Genomic DNA, 18,190 nt, shown 5'->3' on the forward strand with positions numbered 1-18,190 from the left:
ACCCGTAAATAGTGTGGTCTCCTTGCAGCAGTTACTGATGGAGGGGTTGAAGAAGTCTGAAACAAACTGTCTTGCCCGCATTTGCATGTGTAGGCTTGACCAGACTGTATCACAGTCCAAAGAGACGCAACAAGCTCTGATACAAGAAACTGGATCCATTCAAACTGGAGTGCCAACTGCTTCCCGGCCAAATCTGCAGCTGCCTAGCGCACGTGACTGCGTGTTCCTATCGCGATCCTCAGCCGCCACCAGCCTCCCTCAACCAGCGTCACGCTCCCCCGCCATCGCATTCATTCACGCAGGCCAAAACGAACAACAAACAAAACACCATGCCCGGTTTGCTGCGACAATCATGAAGGCCTCCGTCGCACAAACGAGCGACGACGAGTTTGGCTACGATTTTGAATCCGACGACGAAGAGCTTCTCCTCCAACTTGCTTCCAATCACTCGCTTCCGCTGAAACAGTCGACAGACGCTGTTGCTCCCGGTCCAGCCCCAAGCGCCGCGATAAAGGCCGGCTCGACCTTTGATGCTTCACAGGAGAATAAGCAGTCTCAGAAATATGCGCTTCGCAGCGCCGCTATTCCTCTCAGCCAGGTTGAACCGAAAGAGGAGCCATCACCAACGAAAGACGTGAAGCAGGCATTCTCGTCTGCTTCTTCCGTCGATGGAACGGTGATTTATCCCGACCGTGGGCATCATCTCGCTTGGTTATCGGCGATCAAACAGCTTACATACATCACAGTGAGCAGCGCTCTCAAAGCGATCGAATCCGTCCAGTCGCCGCCACCTACAGAAGCCAGCGACGACGATGACGCCGAATTCGAAGATGACCGCTCGCCGTTGCAGAGATTCCGATCATTCCCCAAGAGACCTCTCACAGTGAGCGACCTGACTGCCGGCGCATGGTGCGAGCTTCAGTACTGGTACACACTCACACGGCTTCCTGGCGGACGTAGAACCCGCACGCCGGCCATGCAGCAAGGGTCCAAGGTGCATAAGAAGCTGGAAGACGAGGTCCACACGACCGTCAAGATCGAGATCCTCAACAAGGAAGATGGATTCGGACTGAGGCTGTGGAATCTGGTCCAAGGGCTCAGAACGCTGCGGGATACGGGCATGACGAGGGAGCTCGAAGTCTGGGGCTTGGTGGACGGCAACCTGGTCAACGGCGTCATCGACCATCTGAGCTACGATAATCCGAACCCGGAATTCGAGGAGGAGCTCTCCAGCAGAGCAAACGAGCCCAGCTCCAGCCAGTCATTCATATCCGACTACTTCCCACCCCCCAAATCCGGCAAGCCTAGTGGCAGCAACCGCCAAATCTTTCTCACCGACGTCAAGACGCGGGGTACCTTGTCGCCCATCTCACCAGCCGTGATCCGTCCTGCGAAAATCCAACTACTGCTATACCATCGCCTGTTGTCAAACATGGCCGCCGGCAAACTAGACTACTTTAGAGTATTCAGACGATACGGCCTCGATCCCGACGAGCGCTTCTCCGACACATTCATGTCCCAAATAGGAGAACTCCACGACGAAATCTTCTTCGACACACCAACAAGCTCCGCAGAGGAACCCACGAACCAGCCCGTCAATACACCCAAACAGCACGCTCCTTCTCAAAACGACGCCGCAACCATCGACTCATCCCCCGGCGTCCCCGACCTCCTCAAATACGGCTCCCTCCGCGAACTCCTGCACCTCGTCCGCAACGAAATCCGCCTCACGTTCCCCCGCGGCGCAGACTCCCTCGGCCCCATCCTCCGCGTGCAGTACGTTTTCCGGGAAGACGGCCGCGAGCTCAACGTGCACGACTTCCCCGTCTCGGAACAGGCGCTGGACGCCTACCTCGCGGGCGACATGGGCTGGTGGAAGGGCGAGAGGAGGCCGCGCGGCGTCAGGATCGAGGAGGCGTTCAAGTGCTCGTCGTGCGAGTTTGCGGCGGGCTGCAGGTGGAGGAGGGATCAGGATGAGGAGAGGGTCAAGAGGACGCAGGAGAGGGTGAACCAGGCCAAGAAGGCTGTCGAGTTGCGGTTCTGATATTTTTGTTGCTGTCGTTTTGTTTTATTCGGCAGTCATGCGATGGGAGTTTGTGTCTGTTGTCTCATTTGTCGGGTATTTGTATTTATTTACCTTTATTGTTGATCACGGGGCAGCGTTGCATTTCATGGTATGGCATTCATTATTGGAAGAATCCTATACCAACCTATTCCCTTTTACATCTTGGTATACGGCATGGACGTTCAGACATTTTCAAAGCGAATCTCATCTTTATCACAATTGGACAAGAAATCGAATTATTACCAAGCCCTCATTACTACCTTCAAGCATACACATCAACCTCATGAACATTAAAGCCATCTCCACCACCATACATACATACATACATACATGGGATCCCTCCGCAATTGCATTGGGCCGCCACCAACAAATAACACTATCGCTCAAAATTCTCCACGCCACGCTTTTAGGGGAAACAGAAAAGAATGGCAGTACCCAAAAGTCTTTGGAAAAAAGATGAAATCAGATATTAAGCCGAGTAACGAGACACAAGGGGTCCCACTTCCTCATAATGACAGATAAAACACAAGGTGATTTCGTCAAGCACGTGGCTTGGTAAACTTGTTCCCCCCGGGCGCCGCAGAGCCAGAAGACACGGACCTCTCGCGAAAAGAACCCTACTTCTTTAGGCCCAGAAAGTTCCTCCTCTTCTTCTCCTTGTGCGCCTTGCCGTCGTCGTATGAGCTGTTCGAGGTCGTAGGCCGGTGTCCGCTCGAGTTGATGTTCATGTTTGCCATGGCTTGCGTGGGAACCGCGCCGCTGGGAACTGCGCCGCTAGGAGACGGTCGACTAGGCAGGCCGCCTGGCCGAGACATTGGTTGATTCGGAGCAACGCCTGGCCGAGGAACTCCGGGAGCCATTGGCTGTTGCTGTGGTGGTGGTCGGGCCTGGGGCGGCGGAGGTGGCGGCGCTGGGCGCTCAAAGAGATGTTGGGGTGCGTGCTTCCTGCGCTCGACGGGAAGATCCAGCTGACGCTTATCGCGGCTCAGATCCCCAATCTGTCGGAGGAAGAGCTGGGGAGTGAGCATATGGGAGGTCGCCAGGATAATATCACGGCTTCGCTCGTTGCTCATCTCGTAGCACGCTCTGCTCTCGCTGTAGGTAGCACCGCCAGCCATAAAGACAATCAGCCGCTGGCGGTTCTCGGGCGGTCGTCGTCCCGCCGCTGCCCAATTCGGTCGTCCGGCAGCACGGAGCGACCCTGCCTGAGCTGCCATCAGGTCTTCGTTTGGATCGAGCGGCGGCTTGACGTATGGGAAGACGGTCTGATCCAGAGTTCCCTTCGTCAAGTGATCCAGCACCTGTTTCAGAACAGGCTCAAAGCGCGTAAGGCTGTACTCGTCCTCGTTCTGCGCATTCTTCGTATCAACAGGGAATAGGGGGGGTATCGGCTGTCGTTGCTCCTTCAGCTGCTTGATGGGTCTTCCACCAATATGCTCAAGGTTGAGGACAGTTTCGGCATCTTGAGGCGGCAGCTTGGAGTGCGCGAGCAGTTTCTTGATATCGTCCAATATCATGCCGTCACGGTATAGCGCATACATGGCCACCAGTCGCAGTCGGTCTCCCGGCGTTACCGCATCGTCATCCAGCAATCGAACCACGGAATCCAGAACGTTCTTCGGCTTCTTGTAGTCTTCATCCAGCCCGGTGGCAAGCGTCTGCTCCGTGACCGCAGTGTCGGACAGTTTGTGGCGCTGAAATATGTTCATACACTCCTGGGCCATGGTGAGATGCAGAGAATACGCCTCCTTCATCTCCTGGAACTGGGGCAGCCCCGCCATCATGTCTCGAATGGCGCTCAGGCTCGTCGTATCGGTATTCTCCTTGGTGAAGTGGGGGTTTTGATCCAAGAACTTTCGGAAATCGCCCATGAGCTTGTCAATCGTGTCCTTCATGTGACGATGGCGGTTTTCGACCCAGATCTTGTCCTTTTCCGCCAGCTCCATATCCTTCTCCTGTGCATCCGGCGTTCCCTCGTTTATTATCGTGTGAAAGGTCACCTTGTCGCCGTCCTTGATGGGCAGCAGATCGTGCGCCATGGCTTGGTATGTGAACTCGTGTACCAGCGGTGCCATGAGGTCCATCGATCGGTCCGTTATCAGCAGTGTCGACTGGGGCCTGGTTGACGGAGGTGGAAAGTTGGAATCCCACTGAGCATAGCCGTCCAGTTCTTCTTGGACGAATCTCGCCAGATGTGTGCATAAGACGGACGCTTCGTGAACAGCATTCTTCGGCCGGTAGTACCTTACCTTGGGATACTCTCCTAACGTGATGCATATTCCCGCAATCTGGCCAAGCTCATCAGTACAATCACTCAGGAACTCCACAAAGAATGCTGATCAAAGCTTACCCTTTGCGCAAGCAGCTGCAGATGCTTGGGGACGAGCGCGTTGCATGCCGGGTGAAAAAGCATGGGAAAACTCCACGGATCGCGAAACGTCACCAGGTGCGTCTCTCGAGGGTAAAAGTCCACAAAGAGCGTCCGCGAGCTCGCGCGCAGCTGCCGCACCCCGGGAAACTCGTCGATCCGTCTTCGCAGCGCCGGGTCCAGCAGGTTCGTCCAGACCAGGAAGCCTCTCCGGTAGCGCCGTACCTCGAAGTCGGCCAGCAGACATTCAACAATGTGCGGTTCGGGACTGAGAAGGTAGATGGCGTCCATCTCGGGGTTGAACTCGCGACGGGCCTCGATGAGCTCGATCGCTGCAGGAGACGTCGGGTCAGTAAGAGAAGGCCACACCACTGCAGCCCAAGGGGGAGAGACAGACTAGCAATGTTGCTGTTGAGGATGTCGTCCGACTTGACCACATTGTCGACAATCTTCTTGGAGGTCTCGTCCACTATCAGGCATTTCCACTGCAGTTTGGCCCGTCAGCATGAGCTTCGCGGTCGATCGGTAAGGGGACAAAGACAGGGGCAGGCGGTCCCGTACGTCGTTTTGCGTGATGTTCTTGATTTCCTGCAGGATCACTACAGCTTGTGTCAGCTAGGCCACATATCCAGGTTCGTCCGCGCGAAAGTAGAGTCCATACCATTGTGCTGCTCCTCGATGATGGACAACCCCATTGTGACGGAGTTCAACGGAGCTGTCCGTCAGGCGGTGATGGAACGAGCTCAACGACAGACCGAAAGGAACGAAACGGAGAGGCAGAAGCTCAGCTTGCGACAAAGAAACCGGTTGCGACTGAGATCTTCTCCTGGTAGCGCACAAACGAGGGGCCAGGGCCAGCAGCTGCGAGCTCGAATCGGGTCGAGGCTGAGGGAGAGCCGAGTTTGTTTGGTTGAAGCATCACCACCAAAGGCTGCGAGAGCGCAGGGCAGGTCGGGCTTTGGCGGGGTTGGTGCGCGCAGGCTGAAACTCCGGGCGGCCCCAGCGCTGCTTCAGGCTCGGCTCTAGCGCCTGGCCCCTAACTTTAGCGCTAGGCGGTGGCTGGTCGCTCTGTCGCGGGGCGATGAGGTCACTGCGGTTCGCTGAAGAAATCTCCTGGCGCAAGACGTCGGGTTCCAGGGGTCCCGGGACCTCCAGGGCTGGATACGAAAGAGGCGGGCTAGGATCCAATTTGATATTCGGCATCACACGACCACCGCTGCTGGATCTGATGTGGTCCAACTAGATCATGGTATGTATACTGATACGCTGTATGTAGTTTTGCTGATTGTGATCGTATTCATTGTATTATCCAAAGCCATCATCACATCACAGCCCATCCTCGCCTCCGTTTCCCCTGAGATACTTTTCCACATCCACCCGTCCATACATCTCAGCCTGCAGCCTCTCCCCCTTTCTCCTCTCCCGCTCCGCCAAAGCGCGCATCTCCCGGCGACTCAGCGCCTGCGGCTTCTTCTCCTTCACCTCCACCACCTGCGGCTTCGTCGCCCCCAGCCCCAGCGTGTCCTCCTTCCGGGCCGCCTTGATCGGGAATCGGGCGCCCTCGCCGGTGCGGCCCAGGCCAAGCCGGGAATCGGGGTCCCATCCCTGCGACTCCAGGGCTCGCAAACCCATGCGCGATCGATCTAGTGCCGATGGTGGATGGGAGTGTTCCAGGCTCACCTGGTGGGCGAGCGAGGCCTCGTGTTGCTGCTGCGTTGTGGTGATGGGGAGGGAGCAGACGGGGCATATGGGAGGCTCTGGCTCCTTGGTAGAAGAGGCGACATCGCCCTCGTTCTGGTCATCCTTTTCATCGCCAGTGACTTGAGGTGTCGCGGAGGATTCCTTTGAACTGCTGCCTAGGACTATGCTGGCGTACACATCTGCAATGGACGCGCTTTGCTTTGTCGTATCCTTGACGGTATTGCCTGCGTCCTCATCCGTGGCTCTAACGAATTCGATCCTCTTGCGCTTCAGCCCAGCGCCAAACGGGCGTTTGTGGTGCAGCGGAATGTCTTCGTCGTCAGAGTCATCCCTCTCACGCCGCATGGCCGTGTGTATGGGAGAAGACAAGATGGCGAGATGCCGCCAAAGAGGACGAGTCGTGGCTCGATGTATTACAGCATCACGAGGGTGAAGTCATTGGTAGGATGTTGAATTTAAGGTTAAAGCTTGAGCAACAGTTGCTTACGTAATACAACCACCCGATGGAACACAGGGCTCTCATCAAGTTCGTGTAAGCAGAGGCTTGATGACTTTATGGTATTTGTTCATTAATATTAGCTCTATCAGATGCTCTCTACATGTCAGTGCTGTTTCACTACAGTAATCTATGGATACAAGAATGGTTGCAGGGTTCGCATCTGTTTGTGTTAGGGAGACAGATAAGCCCCGAGTCTGTTTCACGAGTCAGCAAAATGGCTATGATACCAGCACGAGAAGCGTCACCAGATAGACTCACCCGATAATCACATAACATGCACACATCAATCCGCCCTTGAGGCCGCTCGACCGCAGCGGCCCGCTCACTCCCTCGCCCAGGATCAAAAAGTTGACCAGCAGGACGGAGCCAAAGAGCGTGGCAATCTCAAAGAGGTTGAACGTCAGCATCAGCGGCCGGTCCATGATCCAGCCGGCAATGACCGTCAGGGGCGTCACGCACAGCGCAATCTGGATCGACGAGCCGACCGACACCGCCAGCGCGAGCCCCATGTTGTCCCTGGCGGCGACGACGACGACGGTGGCGTACTCGGCCACGTTGCCGACAATCGGCATGATGATGAGGCCGATGAGCGACTCAGACAGGTGGCCCTGGCGGATCACGTCGTCGATGGCGCTGGCCAGGAACTCGGCCGACACGGACATGAAGGTCGAGGTCAGGATCAGCATCACGTAGGAGATGATGCGGTCCGTCTTGGGTCCGAACGACACGTGCCTCGGCTTGGCGACGATGCGGTCGAGGTTGACGTGGCTGTCGCGGAGGATCTGCCTCGTCGTGAGATACGGCGCCATCAGCTCCGTCCGGTCGCCTCCCTCCGACGTCTCGCTCAGCGCGCCCCTGCTGGAGCCCAGCGACAACGAGCGAGCCCTCGTCTTGCCCCGTCGTGATGTCTGAAAGAGGTCTTCGCCAGCTTCCTCCTTGGGCTCTCCATTCTCCAGATAGTCCTCGGCATCCAACCCGCTCTCGGCCGGGTCCAATCCGTCCAAGCTGTCTCTCTCGCCCTCTTTCAGGGGGGCATGTTCTGATGTAGGGCTGACGTCGGCAAATCGAACGGTTCGAGGGGCGGCTTGGGAGCCATTCAATGCGTCTGCAGAGAGGGCCATCGACCGAAGAGGAACGTGATCCTGCCCGTCGAACAGTGTAGCATCGTCGTTTTCTTCGTCGTGGGGTACGGCTTCGAGGTCGTGGGGAGGCGTTCGGGTCTTGATTTCGTGGATAAAGTATAGGATGTAGATGAGCAGGATCATGACAGCCGATATTCTGCTCATTTTGAGGCTCATGCCCTCGGAGCCCTCGGTGCCTTTGAAGGTGTGGTCAAAGGCTGTCTATAGTAGCAAACCGCCGCATCAGCACATGCACTCTGGTATATGGACGGACAGCATCGCAACGGGTGACGGCTTACAGGCATAAGAAAGGTAAAGACCGACACAAAGAGGAGGGACCCGAGAAGCTGCGTGCCGGCAGCATCGTGTAGGAACTCTTGGTCGGGAAGCTTGGTGGTAAGAAGCGCAGATCCGAGGATCAGAAGCAGGTTCACAAGGATCGATCCGAGGATGGACGCCTGGACAACTCGTATCTGGTCATTCTTGAGGGCGACACTGTGTCGAGTTAGCATGACGAGTAGTTTTACAGTCGCGAACGGTTCGCCGGGTTCTCGGTAGCTCGCGTGACAGTGAGGGTGGTTCGACTTACATGCTATGGTCAGGTCAGCACACGTTGTCTTGGAGGAGGGGCAACACGAGGAAAAGATGGAACATGTTGATCTCCAAGCGGCAGGAGAACAAGAGGCTGATCAGACTCACAAAAGGATCAGCTCAACGAGGTTGCCGAGGCTGATGTTGAGGATGGCGCCCACCGTGTCGCCGGCATCGCTGGCAATCTTCTCCGTGACATCCGTGAGCAGGGACGACAGCGGCACAATCGCGAGAGCGTTGAAGATGAAGATGAGGGTCGAGTTGATGTTGAGAAAGTACGCCACATAGCCGATGGGCACGAAGAAGAGCAACAGGTTAAGCCATGAAGTGCACAGGACCGATCGCACAATATCCACAATCAGAGCCATCTATGTAGCTGTTCGGCACAGGCCTCTTGCCGCTCCAGCCAGGCCGCGCGGGGGACGTTTCTTGTTCTGATGAAGGGAGGATTCCACGAGATAACGGATTTGTTTCGCACGACCAGACCGTTGTTATCTATGTCAGGTAACGTACGGGTTGGTGAAGAGAAGTAGGCAGGGCACAGAGCACGTGTGGAATTTGGATCCAGGGGGGGATGGACGTCGAAATAGTTTGATTAATGCAAAAGAAAAAGGGATCAACCAAAGCCGTTTGTCGCGCGTCTTTGACCAAGGACACGAAGAAAACAGGGGGCAGAATGGATAATGTAAAAAGAGTGAAAAAAAAAAAAGCCAAAAACTTGCGTCAAGACGCACGCGACCGCTCGAGGGAAGCAGAAGCGGCGAGTCTCACGATGAAGAGGGATAGTAGCGAGAGGGAGATGGAGACTGGGGGGAGCCCATCGTCAAAGAAGAAGGACGGTCATTGCACTACGGAGCACGAAGCGAAGTCGCATTTTAGGGGGCCGGCAATGAATGAGAGAAAAATAAGAAGCATGAGAAACAGGGGCTAAATGAAGCCCACGACTGCGAGAGGCCCACCCATTTTTAAACGGGGGATCCGGGACCTGGCGCCCACTTTATTTGGTTTAGAAGACATCGTGAGATTTGGGGGGGCGTTGACGAAGTATTGAGGAGCTAAGGGCTTATACTCATAGTACTAGTATTACAGCAGATACCTATCTCACGCTGAGAGGCTGCTGACTGACGCAGAAGTGACGAACGGCCTCAGCTAAGGTAACTCTGCATAATACATGTGCTGAGCAGTGGGCGAAAAGGAGGGCCTCAAACGCGCTCGAGGACGCGCAATTCCTGCAGACGCAGCTCCCGGCGGCTAAGCAAGCTGGTGAAGGAGGTTCCATGGCCGGCAGTGCAGCAGCCTTCGAGGCTACTAGCTGGAAGTGGGCAAAGTCGCAGCTCTGCGCATTGTTGCCGCCACTCTACTCGGCGCAAGGCCGTTACACGGCTGGGGGTGCGGGAAGCCGGAGTAGGGGTTGTTTTGCGTATCGGAATGACGGTGCGGAGGGATTATTCAGTGAAGCCGTCAAGCTGGGGTTGAGTGAAATAGTCACTGCTGCTTTTGCTTGTCCTGCCTGTTTTGGATACACTCTGATGAGATACCCTGATTGCACGGAGTCCAATTGATGGGACGGAGCAAAGAGATCAAAGGGACGAGGAAAAGGCGCTGGTTTGCGTATCATTACGTGGGCAATTGGAGCCAATAAACTTGACGGGAAATGGCCTGTCGACGCACCGCGGATCTAAACCTCTTGGCACCGCATTTTAGCGGTGACCAGGTGATGTGAGCATTCAGACGAAGCAATTGGCGGAGACGCGGCGTGTTGGAAAAGCCCGGAATCGCGGTCCCAATCATTGGTCCGAGATCGTGAGACGCGGGCGGCCGAATAGCTGAAGCCGTGGCTCACTGTCAAACTAGAGAGGTATAGAACAAGCAGTAGTCTTGATTCTTTCGGGGCAGTCTTCCTTTTTTTTTTTTTTTTCCTTCTTCTCGCCTTCTACAGGTCAGCCTAGCATTTATCCTACTGTGGACCATCGTATTCAGGGGCAACTTTGAGTTTTCTCCACTAATACCCTTCTTGGAGATCGCCCCAGGACCCTGCAAGCAAGATCTCCAGCTTTCAAGGGTAAGGATTAATGTCCCGTGATGGCCAAGTAACAAATCACCAATTCTTCGTTTGAGACGAAGCTGTGGCTGGATGAAATGGGTGACAGAGGTCTTCAATCGCAGGATCCTTTTCGTCTGAGCTCCAACTCGCAGCATTTACTCGAGTATGAATTGGATCCATACATGTTATCTTTGACGCTCTAGGGCATTGACCGAGAGGTCGGAAAACTGGGCTGGATAACTGTATCGACGTCTGCAAAAACGAACATCTCAGTCGATGGCTCTGTTTGCTTCACAAACTGTTGAGCATCACTCGCTCCATCATTCAACGTCCACATCGCCTCAGTTGCATCGTCAGCAAGCCTACCCTACAGTTTCGATTTGGGTTTCTAAGCGAGCCAGTCGCAAGTACGGCTGAAACATTTCGGGAACTGTTGGCAAAGATCTGGGTCTTCTTTGCTGATAGTGTTGCTTACTAGTCAGAAGAGGTGCGTCGGTGTATGGACCTTCAGTTCGACTTGTTCAGCCAGTGGTCCTAAATAGTGGACTTCTGTAGCTCCAGCATTGATGCCGGCTATCCCTGATAGTGTGTGCGAGTCGTCATATAACGGAGACGAGGACCGTGGTGTTTAGTCGTCAAAGTCGCGTGAGAAATCGCTGTCCCGGGTGTTGGCGTGGCCATTAGAAGCAGGGCCAAAGTGCGTATGCATATATGTAGCTTAAGAAGAGGGAGGGTCCATGTTAGAACCGATACCTGCGTGATTCGCGCATACCTTGCTGATCATTGTAGCGTATTCCAAGTGGAAAGCGGATCTGCATTCTATAACGGCTTGACACAAATGTTGGACTTGCGGTGCCTTCGCGGGAGCAATGCACCCAGACGTAGGATTATTACTCCGACGGCTCATCGTGACGAAGCTTCTAAAAGGGAGCCATGAAGTACATACGGAAGGCCAGATGAGGCTGAAGGAGAGGTGAACAGTTGACTAGTCGTCTCGACCCGGATGTACGATATTCAAGTTATCATGGATCCTGGGGAAGGCTGACCGGGTTCATGCACCGCTATCCAGGTGCGTGCTGTGGCTTGAATGCCATCATAGGCAAGGTCTATCAGCCCCCTTGCGACAATGTTGAACGTATCTCAGAGTTTCCGAATAGCTGAAATACCTATGCAATCTACAACTTTTAACGTGTGTACTGTACAGCATTAGTGGCGAGAAGAGCAGGCGGAAGAACAGTTGCCTTCTTTGATGCATGCAAGGCATCCGTTCTCACCACCAAGCGAATCAGCTTGAGCTTCGGCGTGCATGGTATCCCACACACCGACTTTTGGGCTTCTTCTGTGAGACTTTCCTATTGGACATACTAGATGACTTTGCACGGCTAGCGGACGCGGTTCCCTGTGTCCAGGGAATTTCGTCCACTCTACCCACGACAGCCGGTCGAACGAGCCTTGAGCCCTTGACAGCTGAAAGAGAAAGCGTTTGGCGACATGCAAGGGTTCTATTTAGATGTTTGGTGTTAATCCACTAGCTCTTCTTCCTGTCGCAACCGTTGTTACTGAGCGTGTAGAAAATTGCCTGGTGAGCTCATCGCACGATAAGGCTGAGGAGGCGAACTTGCATCTTAGACAGGCTTCAGAGGGTCGACAACTCTGGCAACTCATTCAGCTGCGATGAATCAGCCCGAGATGCGGCCTTACTGACATCAGACTCTCAAACGGCGCAGTATGTCACTGCCAACAGCCGATGGGCTTCTGCGGCCCTTCGTCTCTCGTCCGTCCTTCTCCAACAGCTCGACCTGCGGAGTAATACAGCTGCACTCACCAAACGCAGGTAAGGGTACTTGTGGAGTCTCGGAGCGCCACTTTCTGTGTGAAACGATTGGCCGGTTCGAAAAAGTCGACGAGTCAAAATCCCGCCTTGTGCTGCGCGCAACTCCGTGGACTTGACTTGCGATCTCATCTTTACCATCTCACGATCTCCTCATTCCTCGTGTTTGATTCTCGCCGGCACCTCGTCCCTTTCAGCTTGACGGTTTATCAAACTTGGCAAATGACCATTTTCTCCACTCAAAATGCCTCGAAAAGTATGTTTCTCCGATCCTCAATCCACACGGTCTCACGTTAACACCAGCCCCAGTTCATCACACAAGAGGTCAAAGATCAAAACCGTGAGAGTCAGCGGCGATCACGAGCACGGCGCCTTGAGCTGATCAACGACCTCAAGAGTCAGGTGCAAGAATACCAGCGGCGAGGCGCATCCGCTTCACTGGAGATGCAGAGGCTCGCCCAAGCAGTTACTCATGAGAACCAGCGGTTACGAAGCCTGCTAAGCGAGCGTGGCGTTTCCCAGGAGGAGATTCAGCGTTACGTGTCTTCCTCGTCAGCTCCCGTGCTCGGGTCAATGGATACCTTGTACTCAAGCGAACCGGTCTCCTTTAGGTGCGAGGCATGCGGTAGCACGTCCAGCTTTCGAGAAACGCAACCGGATATTGTGATGGAAAGACGGTCGGACAGTTACCAAAGCTCTCCACCCAAGGGTTCCGAGGCTATCTCTTCATCCTCCGCATCGCCAGGGACGATTCACCGCGGTAACTCGACGAATAGTGATGCAGCAGCACTCACTTTGACGCCAGTGATTCCAGCTGTGGTTGGTGATTTCAATTCTGAATGCGCTCAGGTGAAGTCGGAAGCACAATCCTGCCAATCGCCAGAAAACCGCCAGGCTCAATGTGCAGGCGACACTCAAGACTGCGACAAACTTGAACCTGGCTCCCATGTCACAGCGTCTTGTCCTAGCCCAAATCACGCATACAAGAGCCTCAGCCATATCGATGATATGGAAACATCCTGCGATACCGCAGCATCCATCCTTGTCGATCTTCATCACCAAGTCGACCCTCAGCGAGCTCGTGCTGCCCTCGGCTGCAAAGGATCGAGCAGCTGTACGGTCAGCAACATCAAGATCTTTCAGCTCCTGGACAATTTTCCAGAATGATCACGTCAATTATCCTGACCTACGTCTCACTATTTCCACCCCCATCTACCCGCAACCCAGCGAAGCGCATATACCAAACCCAGCAAGACAGGCACTTCGATCAAAGGTCCGACGGTAGACGCCAACGCCTCGTCGCTATCCGGGCCAAACGTCGCAATGGCCACCGCAATGGCCAGTTCAAAGTTGTTACTCGCCGCCGTGAAGCTCTGCGTGACGAGAAACTGATACTCGAAGCCAAGCATCCGACAGATGCCCACCGTGGTGAAGAAGACAATGGTAAAATATACAACAAGCGGAGCGGCAACACGAAGAACTGAGACAATCTGATGTACCACCTGATGGCCTTGCTCGGCGAACAAGACCAGAATAGTGTAGAGCAGCCCGATGAGGGACCATGGCGAGACGAAGCGGATAAAGACGCGCTCATACCACGCCGGTCCGGCAATGAATCGGAGGGAGAATCTCGTCAGTATTGCCGCGCCAAGGGGGATGCCCAGAAACGCTGCGACACTCGTTGCGACTACGGAATATGATATCGAGACGATGTCGTTTTCGTCGCTAATGACTCGAAGAAAGAAGATGGCGAGCGGTGCAAAGAGGACCATTTGCAGGATGGAGTTGACTGCTACCAGGATGGCGCAGTAGTCGTTGTTGCCGCCGGCGAGGGCATTCCAGATGAGGACCTTGGGCGCACATGTTAGCTCTCACCTCTCTTGGGATGTTATCTGGGGAGTAAAGGCATACCATGGCAATGCATCTGCCGAGGCCTACGAGGATGAGGCCGATTCGGAGATGGCTCTTGTCAGGGAGGAATGCCCACGAAAGCCCAAGCTGAGACCGATGGTCAGTACTTCAGACGAGAAGTGACGGAGAAGTGGAAGCTGACCATTAAAAAGGGTGCAACGATCCAGTTTACGACGACGCTGAAGCCAATCTGCTTCCAGAGCGCCCTCTTTGTCAAGAGTTGGTGCAGAGACTCGTACTGGACCTTGCACAGGATGGGATACATCATGACGAGGAGTCCAACGGCTATCCAAGCATTAATATGACGAATCAATATAGCAAAGAACTCCTGTCACTTGCCGATGGGAACAGATACTCCAACGAATGTCCCCTTTGCCAGCGCCGGCGACATGGACGGGGCAAAGTTGCCGAGGATGATGCCCACTGCCATGGCGAGAAATATCCAGATTGCTAGGAAGCGATCCAACAGGCCTAGAGAGGCAAAGGCAGAGAAGCTTTGTTTATTTTGGGCATAACTGCTGGTATTTTGCTGAGCTTCTGGTTCGATGGATGACTTTTCGTTTGCCATCTCGGGGTCTGGAGGTTGTGCTGCTTTAGAATCGGACATGGCTCTATTGTGGGCGAAATCGGATGCTGAAAAAAGAAGGCTTGACTTTGATAAACGTAATGCCTATTGAGCCACGTCAGGAAACAAAAGCAGAAAGAACTATGTGCTGAGAGAGAGATGTAGAAGTGAATGGATTCACTTGCTTTCTTTTGGCAGCAAATCGAGGTGTTGAGGAAGAATGGGGCGATACTGAAGATTGACCAATCAAGTGCAGGGCATGACACACTCCCGCCTCCTTCAACATCTACCCTGAAAATTCATCGACTGAGTTGCTATTAGAAAAACGATAAATGAATCGAAAAGGAATCGCATAGAATCGATCATGTACTCCACGATACTCAGTGGCTTACTGGGGGAGTGTAAGCTGCATTCTGCGTAATTGAGAAATTCAAGGAGAGACTGTCTCGTCAGTCTATGGAGTGTATCGTGGAGTTCAAAAGAAACAATAAGAAATCCCGGGCCAGAACTACAAAAAGAAACAGAAAAGAACTCCAACCTGCAAGTTTAATAAAGGAATCCAACTTGAAGCAACAGCTCCTGCTTCGCTGATACCGTTAGGCCCAGAACCTCCCGACCCTGACCCTGACCCTGGACCAGATGCACCCCCCTTGCCTGTGATATGCGCCGGAACATTCGACACTCCAGTACTGTTTGCAACGTCCTTGTACTCGATCCCCCCAACCCACATCTTGGCAATATCCCGCGTGTTAGAAATGTTGGCCAAGGGGTTACTGTTGAGCAGAATCAAGTCCGCCCGCATGCCAGGCGCAATCTTGCCCCTGTCGGTCAGCCTGTGGTGTTGAGCCGCGAGCTCAGTTGCTGCACACAGGGCTTCCACCGTCATCAAGCCTGCCTCGACGAGATTTTCCAGCTCGAAATGCAGAGTGAGTCCAAGCGGCACAGGAGATGTTGGCATTAATAGTCCCAACGGCATCTGTACCTGCCAGGATCGGGATGCCAGCAGCGTGAAGGGCCATGACGTTCTCGTATACATTCTCGTAGCTGCCCGGCCGCCGATCTGATGGCCAATGAACTGCAAAAGAAGAGGATTCGAAAACGCATATCGGGCGATATTCATGGTCGGGGTGCTCCACATGTTGGGGGACTTTCGAACCATCATGATGTTCGGGGGCGTTGATCCGGCCGTGGCTGTCGATGAGGCCGGGGATGAGGACGCCGCCTTTGCCGTCGACGGTGGTTTCGATGTTGCTGGTGTTGGTGGTGATATGTTCGCCGTCGATGATGATGGTTTGTAGGGGGGTGAGTTTGGTGCCGTCGAAGACGTGGACGTTGTTGATGGCTGTTTTGGTTCGTGGGGTTGGTTCTCGTTGGCGGATTGATGTGGCATTGGGGTCTGGAGTTCGGGCTTGGAGGAGGTGCTCTATGCAGGCGAGGGTACCTTGCGAGAGGAGTGAGGCGAGCGTGAGGAGCTGAACTGGCTTCATCTTGAATAATGGAAAAAGAAAGACAATATTAGTGAGGTAGGTGAAAAGAAAGAATACTGCCAAGAGGTATATCTCAGGCTTCTATACTTTTGAAATCCCATATCTACGTGACTTCTGTGAGATCTATCATAAGTTTACTTTACAATAGACACATGTCAACCGCGCATGATTGTACACTAGTCTCGAGGGAGCAGCATGCTCTGCTCTCATTCTGTTCCATGGCTGATGCATTCATCGACTTGGGACTGAACTGGGGATCAATCAGCCTAGAGCTATGGAAGAATTAAACGAATAACACTGGGTCGAATATCAGATTACAGATCTCTCACTTACTTAGCAAAGAGTACGAAGTCAATTCCCGTCAAATCCCACTCCTTTGCCAAAAGGTTCGCAAACCTGCAGAAAGATGCACACTATCGTGAAGCATCTCACTCTCCCCCATCTCATTAGCCAGCCCAACCCAGCTCAGCAGGATCAGAAGCTAGCAGGGATCCATCTCGTACACTAAGTCAGAGAAGGACAGCTCAAGGGGAGGGAAGAGCCGCTGCTATTATTGCAATTCCGGGGCAAGATCTGACGCTGCTATTCTCGTATAGCCTCGTGGAGTCTCGCAAGCCTTGAGTGGCGCAACTCCTGCTCATGCACTTCGCCAGCGCGCCTCGTCTGACGGCTTTTGCATCCCGTACAAACGGCCTCCAGCTGCGTACCGCCCTCACTTACATTTCCCCATGTTCCACAAGACAAACGTCGTGAGCGCCACTGAAAGCAGAGTCCAAACAAAGAGAATAATCAAACGCAAGCTCTCGTACAGTCTTGCATAAAATCGCCAAAGTGAACATGACCGGTGGCTCGCGGACATTCCACCACAAGTCCAGGGATGGCTGTGGGCGTTGCAAGAAGCGGCGCGTCAGGGTCCGTTTGCCCTTTCACCTTGTCCTTTGATATTCCGGTGATGCTCATGCGCAATGCGTGGCCCATATAGTGTAGTCTGCAAGCCCCGAGCTGCTCCAACTGCACAAGACGAGGCTGTCGTTTGTGGCGCCGGCTTCCCACTCTCTGCCGAATGTCGATGCTACGCGTATAAGAGCGGCGTCTCAGCCTGTGGTTGATAGCATCGCGTTGTGTCTTTTACGGGATGAGGGAGGACATTTGATTTCTAACGACCTAGTTGACCAGACGGATGGAAGCGGATTTCTCGAACATAGCATGGCCGTGATATCAACCTCCACAACAACTCCACCACTTCTCTACTCGACACAGATACCGACAAGACAAAGTCTGACCTAGCAGCATACCAGCACCAAATCGAAGCATCGAGCAAATTCCGCTCTTCCGTCGGCTCAATCACCGACCGCAACTGGTTCACCGTTCTCGTCTTTGCAATATCCGTCCTCGTCTTCCATTTCGACATTCACAGACGTGCAAAACGGGGCTTTGCGGACGATGAATTCTTGGAACCTATACTCGCTCTTCGGGGAGCTGCGTTGCTGGGCATGGAGCTGGGGCCGTGGCTCATGAAGAGCAGGTTGCTCGCTGTTATACGAAGACGTGTGGCGGCTGAGAATCTGCCGTGGGATCATCTTGCTGGAAAGGCGATTGCGTATCTCCAGCTGATGAATGAGGTGTCGACGGCGTTGCGGAGTAGGGCGATTTTTAAAGATGCGCTGGAGAAGATGCAGTTCTGGTTGCGACTTACATCGTGTCGACCGCGTACTTGGCTGCAATTTGTGTGGTGGCCTGGAGCTATCGACGGGGAGTACCTGCGTCTTTTGGAGGAGAGGGATCCGATGGCGTTGGTGATTCTCGTGCACTGGTGTGCGGTGATGAAGGCTTCGCCGAGAAAGTGGCTCATGGAGGGATGGGTAGAGAGTGTTGCCAGGCCGGCGGTCGCGCGGATTGGGCCGGAGTGGGATGGTGGCATGGAGTGGGCGCTGTCGAGGATAAAAGGGGGTGGCAGTAGATGATTTGATGATGAGCAGGGTTTGACATCCTAAGAGGTCATGATAT

The 18,190-nt window shown here is 54.0% G+C and overlaps 8 protein-coding genes across 8 annotated transcripts; 3 read left to right on the forward strand and 5 right to left on the reverse strand.

Annotated features, from left to right (window-relative positions):
• Positions 1–352: 352 nt before the first annotated feature.
• Positions 353–2,044, forward strand: CCMA1212_007719 (putative exonuclease V; the record flags this gene model as incomplete). Its single annotated transcript, XM_073704882.1, has 2 exons — positions 353–692; positions 747–2,044. The coding sequence occupies 2 exons, from the start codon at positions 353–355 to the stop codon at positions 2,042–2,044; spliced, it is 1,638 nt and encodes a 545-aa protein (XP_073556665.1).
• A 638-nt stretch (positions 2,045–2,682) lies between these two features.
• Positions 2,683–5,128, reverse strand: CCMA1212_007720 (Protein transport protein sec1; the record flags this gene model as incomplete). Its single annotated transcript, XM_073704883.1, has 5 exons — positions 2,683–4,353; positions 4,416–4,765; positions 4,831–4,918; positions 4,995–5,032; positions 5,095–5,128. The coding sequence occupies 5 exons, from the start codon at positions 5,126–5,128 to the stop codon at positions 2,683–2,685; spliced, it is 2,181 nt and encodes a 726-aa protein (XP_073556460.1).
• A 223-nt stretch (positions 5,129–5,351) lies between these two features.
• Positions 5,352–5,636, reverse strand: CCMA1212_007721 (uncharacterized protein; the record flags this gene model as incomplete). The annotated part of the gene is made up of 1 exon (XM_073704884.1): positions 5,352–5,636. The coding sequence occupies one exon, from the start codon at positions 5,634–5,636 to the stop codon at positions 5,352–5,354; it is 285 nt and encodes a 94-aa protein (XP_073556442.1).
• A 123-nt stretch (positions 5,637–5,759) lies between these two features.
• Positions 5,760–6,479, reverse strand: CCMA1212_007722 (uncharacterized protein; the record flags this gene model as incomplete). Its single annotated transcript, XM_073704885.1, has 1 exon — positions 5,760–6,479. The coding sequence occupies one exon, from the start codon at positions 6,477–6,479 to the stop codon at positions 5,760–5,762; it is 720 nt and encodes a 239-aa protein (XP_073556461.1).
• Positions 6,480–6,802: 323 nt separating this feature from the next.
• CCMA1212_007723 (Vacuolar calcium ion transporter) lies at positions 6,803–8,713 on the reverse strand (the record flags this gene model as incomplete). Its single annotated transcript, XM_073704886.1, has 4 exons — positions 6,803–6,827; positions 6,892–7,976; positions 8,054–8,249; positions 8,454–8,713. 4 exons carry the CDS (start codon positions 8,711–8,713, stop codon positions 6,803–6,805), a joined length of 1,566 nt encoding a protein of 521 aa, XP_073556462.1.
• Positions 8,714–12,464: 3,751 nt separating this feature from the next.
• Positions 12,465–13,387, forward strand: CCMA1212_007724 (uncharacterized protein; the record flags this gene model as incomplete). The annotated part of the gene is made up of 2 exons (XM_073704887.1): positions 12,465–12,476; positions 12,530–13,387. 2 exons carry the CDS (start codon positions 12,465–12,467, stop codon positions 13,385–13,387), a joined length of 870 nt encoding a protein of 289 aa, XP_073556463.1.
• Positions 13,388–13,416: 29 nt separating this feature from the next.
• Positions 13,417–16,183, reverse strand: CCMA1212_007725 (Arsenical-resistance protein Acr3; the record flags this gene model as incomplete). Its single annotated transcript, XM_073704888.1, has 6 exons — positions 13,417–14,070; positions 14,132–14,218; positions 14,274–14,459; positions 14,487–14,764; positions 15,261–15,843; positions 15,914–16,183. 6 exons carry the CDS (start codon positions 16,181–16,183, stop codon positions 13,417–13,419), a joined length of 2,058 nt encoding a protein of 685 aa, XP_073556464.1.
• A 1,206-nt stretch (positions 16,184–17,389) lies between these two features.
• CCMA1212_007726 (uncharacterized protein) lies at positions 17,390–18,147 on the forward strand (the record flags this gene model as incomplete). The annotated part of the gene is made up of 2 exons (XM_073704889.1): positions 17,390–17,395; positions 17,482–18,147. The coding sequence occupies 2 exons, from the start codon at positions 17,390–17,392 to the stop codon at positions 18,145–18,147; spliced, it is 672 nt and encodes a 223-aa protein (XP_073556465.1).
• Between the last annotated feature and the right edge of the window lie 43 nt (positions 18,148–18,190).

This window comes from Trichoderma ghanense (assembly GCF_004382785.1).
Source record: "Trichoderma ghanense strain CCMA-1212 chromosome Unknown scaffold_10, whole genome shotgun sequence".
NCBI classification, from domain to species: domain Eukaryota; kingdom Fungi; phylum Ascomycota; class Sordariomycetes; order Hypocreales; family Hypocreaceae; genus Trichoderma; species Trichoderma ghanense.